This window comes from Manacus vitellinus, unplaced genomic scaffold (genome assembly GCF_001715985.3).
Source record: "Manacus vitellinus isolate BGI_N305 unplaced genomic scaffold, ASM171598v3 scaffold_7_pilon, whole genome shotgun sequence".
Lineage (NCBI taxonomy): Eukaryota > Metazoa > Chordata > Aves > Passeriformes > Pipridae > Manacus > Manacus vitellinus.
In genome coordinates, this window is record NW_021940813.1 from 18,208,426 (window position 1) to 18,223,555 (window position 15,130).

Genomic DNA, 15,130 nt, shown 5'->3' on the forward strand with positions numbered 1-15,130 from the left:
TATAAAATATCCATAATTCTTGGACATAAAACTTTGCCAAGATTGAGACACTTGAAGTATAAACCTATTTCTTGCTGTTATTAAATTTATATGTTGTAAATTACAGCACCAGATAAATACTTTGTCACTTTCTGAATTTCAGTAAAAAGACGGACATAAATTATGGCATTTTGGGTGCTTATATAAAAATACATTTACATGAACATTTTATGCATGCTAGTATAATTTGCTTTTTTATCCCTATATATGAAGCGTCCTTTGCACTGATAGATACTTATTCTGTTTTCATTCCCCTAGTTACTGTTATGCTATGTGGATGTGATTTCTTCTGTTTAAAAAAGTTGCATATAAAGAGTGTGTTCTACTTCGGAAGTCTTTTCAGCTGCAATGAGTTAAACTGAAAATACTCTTTAAATAACTTCCAGTACAGAGGAGCAAAAGAGACACCACCTTGATGATTTTCATAATGTACACTTCGTTTCAGAGGACCTGTAGTATGTTTCAGCCTCTAAATACTATCAGTTCTGTCACAAGTTTGACATATTTTTTGGTGAACCTGTTTGTTTCATGATGAGCTGTGACTCTTGGGAGGCAAAAAGGCGGTCAGGAGACTGCTTGGACTTTTCCAAGATTTTAAATGTTTCAAGAAGCTTGGAATAATTTTGGGGAAGGAATGAAATAAGGGGCGCACAAGTTAGATACTGCCCAACCTGTCTGCCATAGATCTTCTGAATAAGACGAATGGTTATACTGATGTAAATCTACATGAGAAATAAGAACCCCTTTAATTTTTTAATGAAATTTTAATGTGTCACATAGTGTTCATTGAAGAGACTAAAATGGATAACATAGATGTTTTGGGAAGCTGTAGAAATATGCCCAAAATTACTTCATTTCAAAAAGCTTGAATTTGGTATTGGATATTTATATATACAAAAATTTGGTATTGGATATTTAAAACTACACTTTTTGAAGTACCTCCATAGTTGGTTGCATTTTTCAGAATCTAAAGCTTTAGGTTTTTGCAATAATTTTCACAACAAAGTAGTGCCTGAAAATGTGTGTGACTATTTTTGGAAGTTTTCACCTAAACTTTACTGATTTTTTAGAACAAATATAAATTGATCTATAAACGGTGAAAAAAAAATTGAGCATTAAATTCATCTGATGTAATGTGCTGTGAACTTGCTTTCTGTAACTGACATACTTTCTTCTTATTAAGGAAGGTAGGCTATTTTCTGATAGAAAGATTTCCAAAACCTTTAAGAGTGTAAAATCCTTAAATGAGATCTGAGGAGCTTACAAGGTTCCTGACTTTGGAAACAATCCAAGTGTTGCCCTATAAAACCTGTATCCTGTACTTTAGTGGCTAAGGCTCAGCTGTGTGAAAGTGTTGCTGAGTCTGATCCTCTGTTATTTATCTCCCCTGCTCTGGTTAACATAATTGAGGCTGATTAAGTTGTCCTTGAGTCCCACCTTGCTATATCAGTTTACCCTCAATAGGGAAGTCCTTGCCCCTGAATTGCCTGTGAAAGTACTTCACCCCTTTTTTTTCCGAATCTTTCTGTATCATTGTTTCAGGTGTTATCTAACACATTTTCCAGCATGTGTAATCAATGCAATCCACCCTTCCTTTTTTTTTTTTTTTAATTACCTTCTCTTTCCAGCTGTTGGATGAAGTCTTAGGGTTTTTGTCTGTTGCTCCAGTTGCCAAGAAGTTTGACTGGAAAGTTATGCTCTCATTTTGTAAGTAAAATATATGAACAGCACCTCTGGACAGCTTATTATTTAAAGGGTAAAATTAATTGAAGGATTTTTTAATTTTTTTTTTGGTAGGGAACTCCAGCTGTAAGAGAAAAAACAGCCTTTGTGCTAATGTACTACAGTTACGTCCTGCTGTATTATACATCGAATATTAGAATATCTCAAGTTGGAAGGGAGCTTAAGGATCATTGGGTCCAACTCCCTGCTCCTTGCAGGACTTCCTAAAACTAAAAGGGACTAAGAGCATTGTCCAAACACTCCTTGAACTCTGACAGCCTTGGTGCTGTGACCAGTGCCCTGTTCCAGTGACTGATCACCCTCTCAGAGAATTGAACTAATTCCAATCTGAACTTCCCCTAAAGCAGCTTCATTTGTTGACATAGTTGATTAGTGATGCACTGTGAATTATAAACCAGAGGAAAAGGAATAACTAATATTTTAATTTTAGTGTACTCCTGTACTTTCTTTTTTTAAACAAAAACCCCGCAAACAATAACAACAAAAAACCCAACCAAACAAAAAAAACAAAACCCCAAACCCCCAACACAAAAAAACCCAGTACTTCGATTAAAGTGTTAAATTTCTAAAGTTAAACTTCTGCTTGATTTCCTACAGCAAATAATATTAAATGCTCAGAATAGTAGATTGTTTTTTCTTAAAATGCTTTAGTCTTTTTCTACAGAAGAGTACTGTTCTAACTGCTAGTATGTAGTATAGTTAAAAATATTAAACCTATTTATGTGTGTGCTTATCCAACACACACAGTACAGGGTTAATCTATAATGGTAGTAGTAGTAATAATAATAATAAACCAGAACAGAATCTAGATATCTTTGATACCTAAATAAATCCTGTTATAGTTGTACTGTTTGCTGTCTGATCCTGGCATTTTAGCATGTTGGAAAAACATACAAAAGCAATGCTAAGGATAGAGAAGGAAAAATCTATGTAATCTGTACAAAATATACAATTAGAGTAATGCCCCCTAGGATCTATCTGCTAAACTTACTGCATAGGTTGTATTTTGAGCTATGATAAGTAGTTTTGTTATGTAGCTGTAGCCAATAGCTACCCCGCCACCAAAACACATAGGATTGAAAATTGCCTTTGTTGATCTGTGCCTAAACTTATAGGGGGCTGAAAATATTTAAAATTCTCTACAAGCCGCATGTACAATATTAACCTTTCCCAACTGACAAGTGAACTTGGAAAATGGCTGCCAAGATAAGAAGTTTCTTAGCCTTGTGCTTAAAGCTGAACTAAAGGTAAGCCAACATGCAGAGAACATGACACTTCAGTATAGGAAATTTAGTCGTGTACTTATTTTTGTTTAGGTTTTGCTAGGAGTAGCGAGAGGGTTCCTAAAGCAGCTTAGCTTTGCAAGATACCTTCTCCTTGACTCAAAGTCATGTTGGACTGTACAGGGACAGGTATGCCAGCTTGTTGTGACCATTTGTGGAGGGATGAGAAGTAGTTTAGGCAACTGGGATCAGAAGTTGCTGCTTCTACAGCCGCTGTCTCCTTTGTGTGGAGACTGCTGTGGTCCTGTGTGTCACTGTTAGTCCACTCCTGCATGGTTTGTAATACAGGTCACCTCTGGTCTATACTGTAGAAGAAATTAGCTTGCAGTTAAATTCATTGCGGTGTTGTGAGATCCACAAGAGTTTTGGCATGTTTTCTTTCTCCCCAGTGTTACCTACCCATTGTCACAAGGTCAGAAGTCAAAAATGTACTCTTACTTTCATTTCATTGCACAAGTTGCCTAGGAGATTGCTGTTATAAGAAAACTGGTGAGAGTTCCATGCTGGAGTTTGCTTATGTGCATGCTGTCTTTTATTTTACAGTGTGAATGGGAGGTTAAAACAGCTTCCTATTTCTTCTTCATCCGAGCAAATAGCACCAATTCAACTAAACATCAGTCCTCTCTAGATTGTCCTCTATTATGGCTTAAGTGCAGGAATTAATCTTTTTAGGCTATAACCTGGCAATCTTGTAAGCCTGTTTTCTGCTTCTGTGTAGTGGAAACTTGCTTTCTTGTCATTCTCCATTTTCATCTGATTTTGGGGGAACAAAGAAGGAAGCAAAAATATTGTCTGTTCCCTGTGTTCTGTACTTCTAATTTGTTGCAAAAACAAAGAGATTAAGGATGTTATTAGATTAAAATACCTCATAGATGCTTCATGAGCAAATTTTGGAGATAACTAAAACAGCTCCTCATTGAGAATTAACTAACCATAAATAGAGTAAATAAGATTTGTCATATGCTTGAAAGCTAACATTTTAATTTAACAGGAAGGAAAATTTTGGCAAGAACATAGCAAACATACTAACCCAGAGTCTGACTTCTGGTATTCCCATGATTGATTTACAGATTGCCCATCCACATGGTTGCCTGTTTGTGGTTAGAATAATCCAGAATCAGAGTTTAGTTCAACATCAGTAGAACAGGGTTTTGTTGTGGTGGTTGTTGTTGTTGTTGTTGTTTTTTGATTTCTGTAGTGGTTACCACATTTCAAAATGCCATGGGCAGCATTAGCAAAGATAACTTTTTCTTCTGGAGAAATGAACCAAGGAATGCTCCCAGGCTAAAAGATCCATGATTCGATTTTAATATTGCACAGAAATTACACACAAATGCAATGTATTTTTCGTGCCTATTTATTAGTTGCCCCTGATGCAAAGCATTGGTTTTAAAAGAAGAGAAACCACATGTTTAATAAGCTAATCCCAGGAATTTTCCATTTTCCGTTTTTGTAATGTGGCTTTTGTTTTCTGACTGTTACACACATTCAGTTGTATAGAGGATCTTTAGCAAATGAAGAGGTATATTTTGAAAGTGCTGGGAGTCCAAAGGTTCTGTTTAGTGATTTTAAAGGTGCATACAGCAGTTCTAAGTTAGAATTTATAAAAATTAGTCTATTTCTGTGCTAAATGCAGATTTGCAAATCTGTTTGTAGATGATAAGAATTGTATATTTGTCGGCTATGTACACTATTTTGTGTATAAAGTTCCAATTATTTTGCTTTGAATGTAAATAATAAGGTGTCATAAATGGAACAGAGTTTCACACAAAGAAAAGATTAATAGAATTTCCCATTATAATAACACAGTTTCCAGCTGCTGTATTCCAATTTTCCTTTTACTTAACAAGAAAAACAGCATTAGCAACCATGGATTTATTATTCTGCATGCTGACAATAGTTATACTGTGTACCATCTTGGGCTCAGCAGTTTTTGTTCTGAGTAGTTGTAATCCATTCATGTAGCCTTGTTGTGAGTTGGCTAATTGAACTTTTGAGAGTGGAATTTTTCAGGACACCTTAATTGGGATAGAGCAATTTACCAACAAAATTTTACTCTGTTAATTCTGCTGTTATATTTTCTCTGAGAGACAATCCTGTTCTTGAATACTGGCATTTATAATTCTAATGCTGGGGGAGGAGAGGTGTTGATGTTATTATATTTTAACTTTTTTTTTTTTAATTGGCAACAGACTGTGATGGTGGTGATAATTTTCACAATACGATCATTGCTCTTTTAAAGACCAGGAACTCTGTTAACTAACAACACAAAAGCAATTAAGCCAAATATCTTCTCTTTTCAAACTTTATTGCATTCATAATGAACATCTTTAGCAAGAAGTAGAGACTGCTAGTGATTGTTGCTGCTTCTATTATGTGTTTATATACCTCTCTGTATTGATACTAATTTCTTTCACAAGACTACAGAGAATTATATAAGCAAGATCATTTTTGTGTCTTACAATGGTTCTGGCAGAGACTCCTGATCTTAATTTATGCTTTTTCTCCCCCTTGATAAGAATAAAATCAGTTTTCTGACCCAAAGTTCATGGAGGTAGTGCCAACCTTTTTCAAGATTTTTCTTGGGACCTAGGAGAAAACCATCCTGTATTACTTATCTCCTTTTTTATCTTCCTTTGCTTCAGTAACCAGTGAAGAATGCTTGTATCTCTCGAAGGTCTTTTTTTGATGGTTGACAATTTTTTCTACTTTTTTTTTTGCAATATTTTGCTTCTTGAAGGGTTGCACACCTATTGACAGTATCAATGTTTGCTGTCTCTATGTATACTTTCTGTTCTAATGCAGCTTTTAATAAATTTTTGTTCCTCTTATAATGAATACCATATTCAGTAGTAGTTTCGCAATGAATCTGATGCTGTATTTTGGAAAACCCTGCATCTAAGTGGACATTGCACTTTCCCAAGTATGATTTTGCTGTTGTTATATACATATAATAGCTGGTTTCTTTTTAAATTGTATTCTTACTTTTCTTCCTCCTTTTATTTGGAGATATTTGAGGTATTTTTGTAAAAGTCATCAAATCAGTCCTAGTAGGCCGTGTATGTCTGATGAAACAGGTTTATTTCTGTTCTTGAAAGATTTCCTTTGGGCACCAGTTATGGGTCATCATTCCATGCATTGCTTTTTTTCTCTTTTGCCTCTGCTGTGTCTAGTTAGTTTTTGCCTCTGTGTGGTTCTTTTGAAAGAGTTTTACGTGCAGTTTGTCTCAGCATAACGCAAGGTGTTTGAGAGGAAAACCCAGTTTATTTGTCAGTCCAGTCTTTCTATCTAACATCCATGTGAATTTATTCATGACCTCTGTCATTATATGTATGTACAGAGTAACACAGCATTGCATTCTCCCAGCTCATTAATGCGTGTTCTCTGACCTGGTGTAATCCGTCCCCGTGTCCCCTCTGCTCTCCAGAGGTTGGCTTTGTGCTAGTCCTTTGCAGCAGTGCTGTGCTTGCGGGTGCTGAGCTGACTGGGTTTGCTGCCAAGCAGCTCAGCCCTGGGCACTGACTGTCTGCTCTGCATAAACATGAGTTCACTCAGGTTCCCTTTCACAGGGTCACCGTGTACAACAAATTGCCTGCTCATGTGAGGGCATCTTTTGGAATGTCATGTCTTCAAAATGATGCTCTGCTTTAATCACTCCATTTGTGTGTAGTATAAACTGACACAGAGTACAACTACTAAAATAGACCCTTATTTGATTACTGATTGGTAATAAGTGGGATAATCTTTGTTGGATTGGGATGTTTTATGAGTTTAAAGCTGGTATTGGTCATGTGAGAACATTCCGAAGCACAAGAAAAAATTTACACTAGTACTGGAAGAAGAATGGAGTGAAAGATAATGTGTGTTTAGTGAAAAAATTAGGATTATAAGATATCAGAAGGTCCGAAGTATGAGAAATTAATGTGTTTAAGGTGAAACACAAGTATACTGAGACATAATTTCATTTGAATAAATTGTTCTATGGTAAAGGTTTTTTTGTTTGTTTGTTTTTTAATTTACATACAGAAATCTCCTTTGACCTGTCTCTTCAGGCCAAAAGCGTAGACCCACACATGCCCATAAAGTGACATAACCTTGGATAATGTCACCATTCTGCTACAAGACCATTACTGCAAAAAGTTAGACCATGTGAAATGGTGGATCTTTTTATGCTAGAACTAAGTCTTCTCTCTAGTGTTATATTATGATTGGACTAACAAAATGTTATTTGCTTTGTGGCTCAGGGGAGATGGAGCCACAAAGAGCTTATCACAATATAAGAAATTTCTAGTCTTTAAAAATTAAAAACCGTGTTTCATGTGGGATGTATCTCTGGAAAATGAAAGTACTTGGGCCACTAAGGTATTGTAGTATATCTAATTAGTACCCTGCAGCCTAATAACTTGCATTGTTATTATTGTGGTAGATCATATTTTTATTATATTTATTCTTCTCCCATTTTTAATTTTAACATTTTCATTTTTCATGAATGAAGGTATCTTAAGCATAAAGAGCAAGAAGTAGTGTTGCTGTTTTGGTTTTGTGTGTTCTAGAACTTAAAATGTTTTATGTGGCAGGTGATGGCAAATTATACAGTATTGAAAAATTTAGTTTCTTAAAATGTTTAGTCAGCGTTGACTTTGCATAGTTTACTTTTTATCATGGTTTTACCTTTTCAACCATTAAGATAATGAGCAGCTTTTCAGTAACTCTGAGGTTGTCAAAGAAAAATGCCTTAAAGACATGTCAAAATTTTCTTGAAGAAGTCATCCAAGCATAGTGAAGAGCTAACAGCAAAATTGGATTATATAGTTTATGTTTATTAAACTAAGCCTTGTTTTTCCCTAATCAAAACTCCTGGCTTTAAGAGTTGGCATTCCGGGATCTGTGGCTGGTACCTGTCTGCATTATACTGGTTAAAGCACTCTCTACATAAATCCTTATGATTCCCCTGCCTCTCCCATAGGCAATAATACAAGATGATTAAGTTTTGTGTTAGCATGGTTTTTCTCTCCTCATTGCCCTGGTTAATTGAGACATGGCTATGTGTTCTAACTTCGGAGTTTCTACTAAGAGGGGAAGAAGAAAAGCAATATTCTAAGATTTATCACAAAGCAGTTGAAGTTATTCACCTCTTAACCTATTCCCTTTTCTAAACCGTAGTTCAAAATGGAATAGATTCATATTTTCTTTTTCTTCTTTCTATTATAATTGCATCTTTCAGGGACTAAAGAAGATATTCCTGTTTGACCCAAATGTTTCTGTATTTGTATGTAACAAAAAGGAAGGCAGAATACTTATTTTTCTCTGGATACTTTTCAGTAGATATTTAGTTTACCTTTCTCTTCATAGTATCTTCCATACTGAAATTGTGAGCTTTAGTTCTCTGCTTTATATTCTAATTGTATACACAAGAAATTACATTTCATTGATAGTCTAACGTTCCTAAGTATAGCCCAAGAGAGTTACAATACCTAGTACCCATTCATTCTTTCTGTGTTGGATCCTACATATACCTTACTTGTCTCCTATTTCTTTAAAGTAGTCTTCTTGTGCTGTGAATTAAAAACAGGCTTGCTTTTGAAAAAAAACCCCAACTCTGTAAGTTTAGGCTCAACTGAGATTTAATCTGATCTTCCTAGAAATTGTTCTCACTAACATCTTGAAATCCTCAACTTATCTGAGTCTTCTTGACTTGGCAGCTGATTTGATAGAGCTTATCAATAACTTTTCCAAAAAAACTTTCTTTACGACATTCTTTTTTTAGAGGTGAGCACAGCATGGAAATACATAATTCAGAAAGGTTGTATTTGTACTCCTGAGTTGTTACAAGGTGCCAATACATGGGCAGTGTACCATATCACAGGTGTAATACAGTGTACCTTACAGATACTGCACTTTCCTTAGATAGAAGTAAAGGAGTTGGCACACATGTTATGAAATCCCATAGTTCTGTTTAGATAACAGTAGCTACTCCCTTCCTTCAAGCTATGGAAAAATATTATTAATGATATAGGTCCAGAAGCGTAAATCATACATTCAACAAAATAGTTTACAAATATCAGTGATTATAGGTATCATATAACTGTACCTAATGGTAGTCTAAGTTTGGAAAATGTATTACCGACTTGAATTGTCTGTAGTGGAGCCTTTGAAACAATTACAGACTACCACGGAATTTTTTTTTCACAGAATGATGATGATGATGCAATTTAATGGCTTCAGTACTGACATTGTAGATGCTTCCCATTCTACAGTAGTTCAAGAGCTACTTAAGCTCCTCTTGTGAGTCCACTGAAGAGAGTTAAATTTTCAAGAGACATGCTAGATTTTCTATAATGAATAGTAATAGGGTAGAGAGCACTGTCAGAAGAAATTCCTCTCCTAAAGAAAACAGCTTTAATTTTTGTGTAATTTCAATTTTATTCATTGCTGGCAAAATTTTAAAGTTGTATTAAATAGAAGTTCATAACAGAAATGATGACAGGCTGACAGCCCTGTGGCAATACCACCATGAACCATGTCAACCTAACACAAGGAAAAAAAACTTCAAACTTCTTTGCTTATGACAAGGTCAGCGACTAAAGGTAACCTTTACATTAGAGAGGGTAGACAGTAGCCATGGTCAACAGTGTTCAACTCTGTTTTATTTGGTTTCAACAGTCTCTACAACTGGATTCTTTTATTAGTAGTTAGATTTGCTCTTCAGGCAATGGAAAAAAAAAGGCATTTCAGCTTGCTGATGGAATACCAGGTTTGCATTTTTGTGCAAAGTTTTCAGTCTCTTTGAAAACTACTATCCAGTGGTTATTAGAAAGGTGTGGCCTACAGTTCATTTGCTTCTTTTCAGAGGAGAAAAGCCTTTGGTTTTTTATTATTATTATTGCAACTTGTACACCTCACAATTATTTTTTCCTTATATTTAGAAAACGTGTAAGTTATCCTGTTTAACTGGAAATGAAACTCTAACTGTATGCCTATGACAGGTTAGTTCTTCTAATGGTTTAAAAACATAATGAGTCAAAAGGTATGGGACTTTTTTATCTAAAAGTCATTTAGGTTCGGTGGCTCAGTTCAGTGTATGCAGCAAATGAAGCAGGCAGTTTCTCTTGCTGATTGTAAGCTTGATTTTAGATCAAGCAAAAGGAAATTACTGAAATGGGGTTAGGGAAGGTATTTATTGAACAGCAATTGTTACAAATCGTATTTTTCAGAGTTATTTCATGAGGTAGACTCATGAGTAGAAGGTAACTTCTACTTCATTCTAGATTTTGTATGTCAAATCTGTTTGGATACCACTGAATACAGCTGTTCATGTTTGGTTTTATACTTATTATATATAGTTGCATAAGTGATACTTCTATTAATTATTTCTAGCTATAGATTTTTTCCATACCTTGTAAGGTGATGGAGGATAATTTTTTTCCTAATTTCCTTAAACATCTTGCCCCTTGGTAGCAGCTACCTGCAATGCACCTTCAAAAGCAATTTTCACATTTATAAGCAGTATGATAGAAAATAAATTTTTTCTTTTTTGTAAATCTAAATTCAGGTTAGATTCTGTGGAATTGGAAATGTATACCTTATTGCACATGTTTATATTCAGAAACTGTGAGCTTGTTTGTTTCTTGCTTGTACTGTTGTGACTTAATTGATTTCATTAGATTTTTACCTCATTCTGAGTAGTGAGAGAAAGGCGGCTGGTTTTTTTTTTTCCTTCTTTAGATTTTGGATGGAGGGAAGGAAGTTGGGGCTATTATTGAAAATAAAGTAGAAAATCTCCTCTGTCTACTTATTGAGCATATAATTTACCAGCCCGCCTTTTGCAAGCACTGTTGCAGTAGAACTAAGCACACTTCAGTGTAGTAACTCCTGTGTCAGGCTTATTAAATTCCAGCCACAGGAGAGTGAAGCTGTTTGTGTCTCAAGATGTAAACTTTGACCTGAGCTTGCAGAACTGAGGTTAGAAGGAAAGAAAGATTGAGTGAAAGTGGAATGAGTTCTAGTTCAGTTCACAGTATCTCTTTTTATTTTTATCACATTACTCATATGGAAGATGAAATGATAGACTAAAGTTTCTTGCACCGTGTGAGTCTCCGAACACATATTTTTTATTTCATTTAGCTGGATGTACAGCAGCGTTTCTTGTAACTCTAAGCTGTCACACTCAAAACAGAGTCATAACATAACATTTCCATTATGTCCAGAACCACTCTCTAGCAAAAGAAGGTTCAGCCTCTCCCCTTTGAGATAGCTGAAAATATAACCTTAATAGCTACTGTTGGAGAGTCTCCTTCCAGCTTTCTGTTTCTCCTGTAGTCCTCATATGAATTGGGTTCACTGACATGTTGGTGAGATTTTCTGTCTGAACCTTTTAATAATCACTGTATTCTGACAGGATTGTAGTGTGGATAAGTTTTTTGTCTTCTTATAAAACATCTCCGGTACTGTTTTATTATTTTCCCCCTGGTTTAAACGAGATAATAGAGTTTAGGTTAAATGGATTTTGATGTTTGAAGACCTTATGCTAGTTTAGAATTGTCATAATATGCTAAAATAATACGAAGTCAGTTTGATCCAAGCATGGGAGTTGAGATTCTCAATCACCTCCTCTCTGCCAGGAAATACCCACTCTTAGAAAAGCTTTAAAAGCTAAAATATTTTTACTTGAAAGTGAGGACTGGGTCCAGTACATAAACCTTTAGGCACCTAATATGTGCCAAATTTTTATGTTCTGTGTGCCACTTCTACTACAAGAAAATAATTTGTATGTGCAGTAAAGAGATTAATGCAGTTTTTTGCAGATGAATGTCCCTGGGATGGTTTCAAAATCAGGAGATTTGAAATCCTTTCACAGGTATTTTCATCAAATGTTTAATTTTGAATTGTCTCTTCCATCTCTTACAGGAACTGTAGTCAATGCCTCATATTTATATTTGTTTTTCAGGCTTCCTAATCAATCTGCATCTGCCATATTAAGTAGATAGGAAGTAGAATTATAAGGAAACAATTTTCACAACAGAAGCCTAGCTTAAAATATGCTGATAAGATTTTACAGTTAATAAAGGCTATTTTTAGTGTGATATATACTGGTATTATTAGGTAGACTAAATTGTCTATACAGAGAGGCTAAAGTTTTCCAGCAAAATTTCAAATACATACTGGGAGGAAAACTATACCTCTCTTCAGTAGCAGGTCTGAGAATTAGTGTGTTAATACTCATGAGGAAAATAAAGAGAATCCCATTATAAAACTGTTATTGCATACTGAACTCTGTGTCAGTTTATTGGGGAATATTACAAAAGTCTAGTACAGAAACAGACTGCAACTGAGTAGCTTAATTTCCTGGGAATAGGAAGAGTTCCTTTTACCATACGGGGTGTTCTCAGTGCACCTGCAGTTCAGATTTTGGAGTACAAATGGTATTTTAGCTCAGAAACACAAAAGCATTGTGTGTTGGATGGAGCTTTGAGCAACCCAATCCCCCTGACAGGGGGGTTGGACTAAGTGATATTTCAAGGTCCTTTCCAACCCAAATTTTCTGTGGTTTAGGTACCTATCTCTCAGTGGCTTCGATGGGGCTTAGTTAAAAGCTTCCATGGCCAAGTATAAGTTTTTATTTCACTCTGCTAATTATAAGCAAGCTGATTATATTCTAAAGCAAATGACAGTCTTCCAGTAGTTCTGTGCTTCTACTCATCTTGTTAGGAAACAAGAAGAACTCATGTACCATCATTCATGATAGCCCACTAACTTTGAGTGGTCCTGCTTTGGGCTGCAGGCTGTATTTGGTCTGAGAGTCAGTTAGGACTTGCCTCTGGATTACTGCTAAGTCTGAAGGTAGGACAACTCTCACAGTCTCTGTGTGAAGTCTTTCAGCGCTCTGTGAGAATAACCTCTCTGCTCTGATCCTCAGCCCCACATGAGAGGCAAGGGCTGTGGTCATGTAACTTCAGAGAAGCCTGTGGCTCACCTGTAGGAAGTCCACTGTTATGTGGTATTGGAATTTCATTATATTGGTATCTATACCATGGTTTTGAGGTTCCTTCTACAGTTTTCAAACAGGTATTACAGCTTATAAAACAATTTTCAGTTTGCTGTATCACACGAATTTCAAAGATCTGATTCTCCTTTTTTTTTTTTTTTTTTTTTTTTTTTTTTTTTTTTGTAATTTAGGTTATGGTTAGGATTAGGAGTTCTTGGTATATAACTGTTAAAGAGTCACTGTGATCTGGTCTTGCAGTATTCTGACTCTTTCCTCTTGACTGTAGATCGTCAACCATGATGGGACATCCTCACTCTGGGAGAATCAAGCTATTTGATGATGTTTGATTTTCTGCTCTTGGTGTTATCACCACAGAGAAATTACTCCATCAGCAGATTTACTTCAAAAATTTTGGGTGCTCTTGAGTGGACAGAAGCTATTAGCTTTATTAATCTGTAGTTCTTTACACTTCCTTTGTGGTAGTATGTTTGACACATTGCTGCAATTAAGTTTAGAACATTGTCCAAGATCATAGTGGAAAAATAATGGGTTTGTTTTCTGTTGAAGTCACTCTGTCTTTTGAAATGTTTCCACTGTTGAGGAAACTGACTTTTTGACAGTGTTACAGAAAGTGATTTAGAAACATATAACAGTGAAAGTCTTCAATTTGCAACTTGATTAAGCCTTTTATATGTGTGTATATCTGTCTATCTAACTACCTATCTATCTATCTATCTGTAGTCTCTGGGGCAGGAAAAAGCTTTCTGAGAATAAGGAAATCAGTATTTTTAAGAAAGCTATGGTGTGCTGAAGAGAATTTCCTGTATGGTATCATTTTGTTGGAGTTTTTTTGAGGAAGGAAAAAAATTTTCTGACCCTTCTTTCCACTCTCATGACTATTCTTTTTTCCATCGTTGCTCTTTTAGGTTGTGGGTTAAACAGAACAGATCTGGGATGGTTCAGGAAAGGTTATGTTTTTTATAGCTTTTCCTCAAGAAAGTATATATTTGTATTGGGTGTGTGAAGCAAGGTTTTGGTAGTTGGAAGGGGTGGGTTGTGGAGTGGGCTGTTGAGGTGGCTTTGTGAAAAGCTGCCAGAGCTTCCCCAGTGTCCAACAGAACCAATGCCAGCCCACTGCAAGATGGATCTGCTGCTGGCCAAGGCTGAGCCCATCGTCTGGGGGTGACAGGTTTAAGAAGGTAAAAAAACTGCTGTGCAACAGCAGCAAGGACAGAGGAGCAAGAATATGTGAGAGAAACAGCCTTGCAGACACCAAGGTCAGTGAAGAAGGAGGGGGAGGAGGTGCTCCAGGCGCTGGAGCAGAGATTCTCCTGCAGCCTGTAGTGCAGACCATGGTCAGGCAGCTGTGCCCCTAAATCCCATGGAGGTTCACAGTGGAGCAGATATTCACCTGCAGCCCCTGGAGGACCCCATGCTGAAGCAGGTGAATGAAGAAGGCTGTGATCCTGTGGGAACTGCATACTGGAGTGGGTTTGCTGGCAGGACCTGTGACCCTGCAGGGCACCCATGCTGGAACTGTCTTCCTGAAGGACTGCAACCCCTGGAAGGGACCCATGCTGGGGCAGTTGGTGAAGAACTACAGCCCATGGGAAGGACTCAGACCGTGATAAGTTCATGGAGGTCTGTCTGCAGGGGCAGGGACCCCACAATGGAGCAGGGGAAGAGTGTGGGGAGTCCTTCCCCTGCAGAGGAATGAGCGGCAGGGACTTGATGAACTAAAGGCAACCCTCCTTCCCTGCCCACCTGTGCTGCTGCAGTGGACAAGGTAGAGAACTTGGGAGTAAAATTAAGCCCAGGAAGAAGGGATGGGTGCAGGGAAGGTGTTTTAAGATTTGATGTTATTTCATATTCCCCTACTCTGATTTGATTCATATAATTTCCCCAAGCTGAATCTGTTTTGCTTGTGATGGTAGCTGGTGAGTGATCTCTCCCTACCCTTATCTTGACCCACAAGTCTTTCATTGTATTTTCTCTCCCCAGTTCAGCTTAGAAGGGAAGTGACAGAGCAGTTTGGGTTGGGTACCTGACATCCAGCCAGGATTAACCCTCCAGAATTTTC

The 15,130-nt window shown here is 36.6% G+C and overlaps 1 protein-coding gene across 2 annotated transcripts in view; it reads left to right on the top strand.

Moving 5' to 3' along the window:
* PUDP (pseudouridine 5'-phosphatase) overlaps positions 1-15,130 on the top strand; it is a 61,011-nt gene that overhangs the window by 1,622 nt on the left and 44,259 nt on the right. The window contains exon 3 of one of the 2 annotated variants that reach the window (XM_029964796.1): positions 1,668-1,746. The exons of the other annotated variant lie outside the window; for it this stretch is intronic. Within the exon in view, the coding sequence (XP_029820656.1) occupies positions 1,668-1,746 (79 nt within the window). The remainder of the gene's footprint in view (positions 1-1,667; positions 1,747-15,130) is intronic. 2 annotated transcript variants of the gene reach the window in all.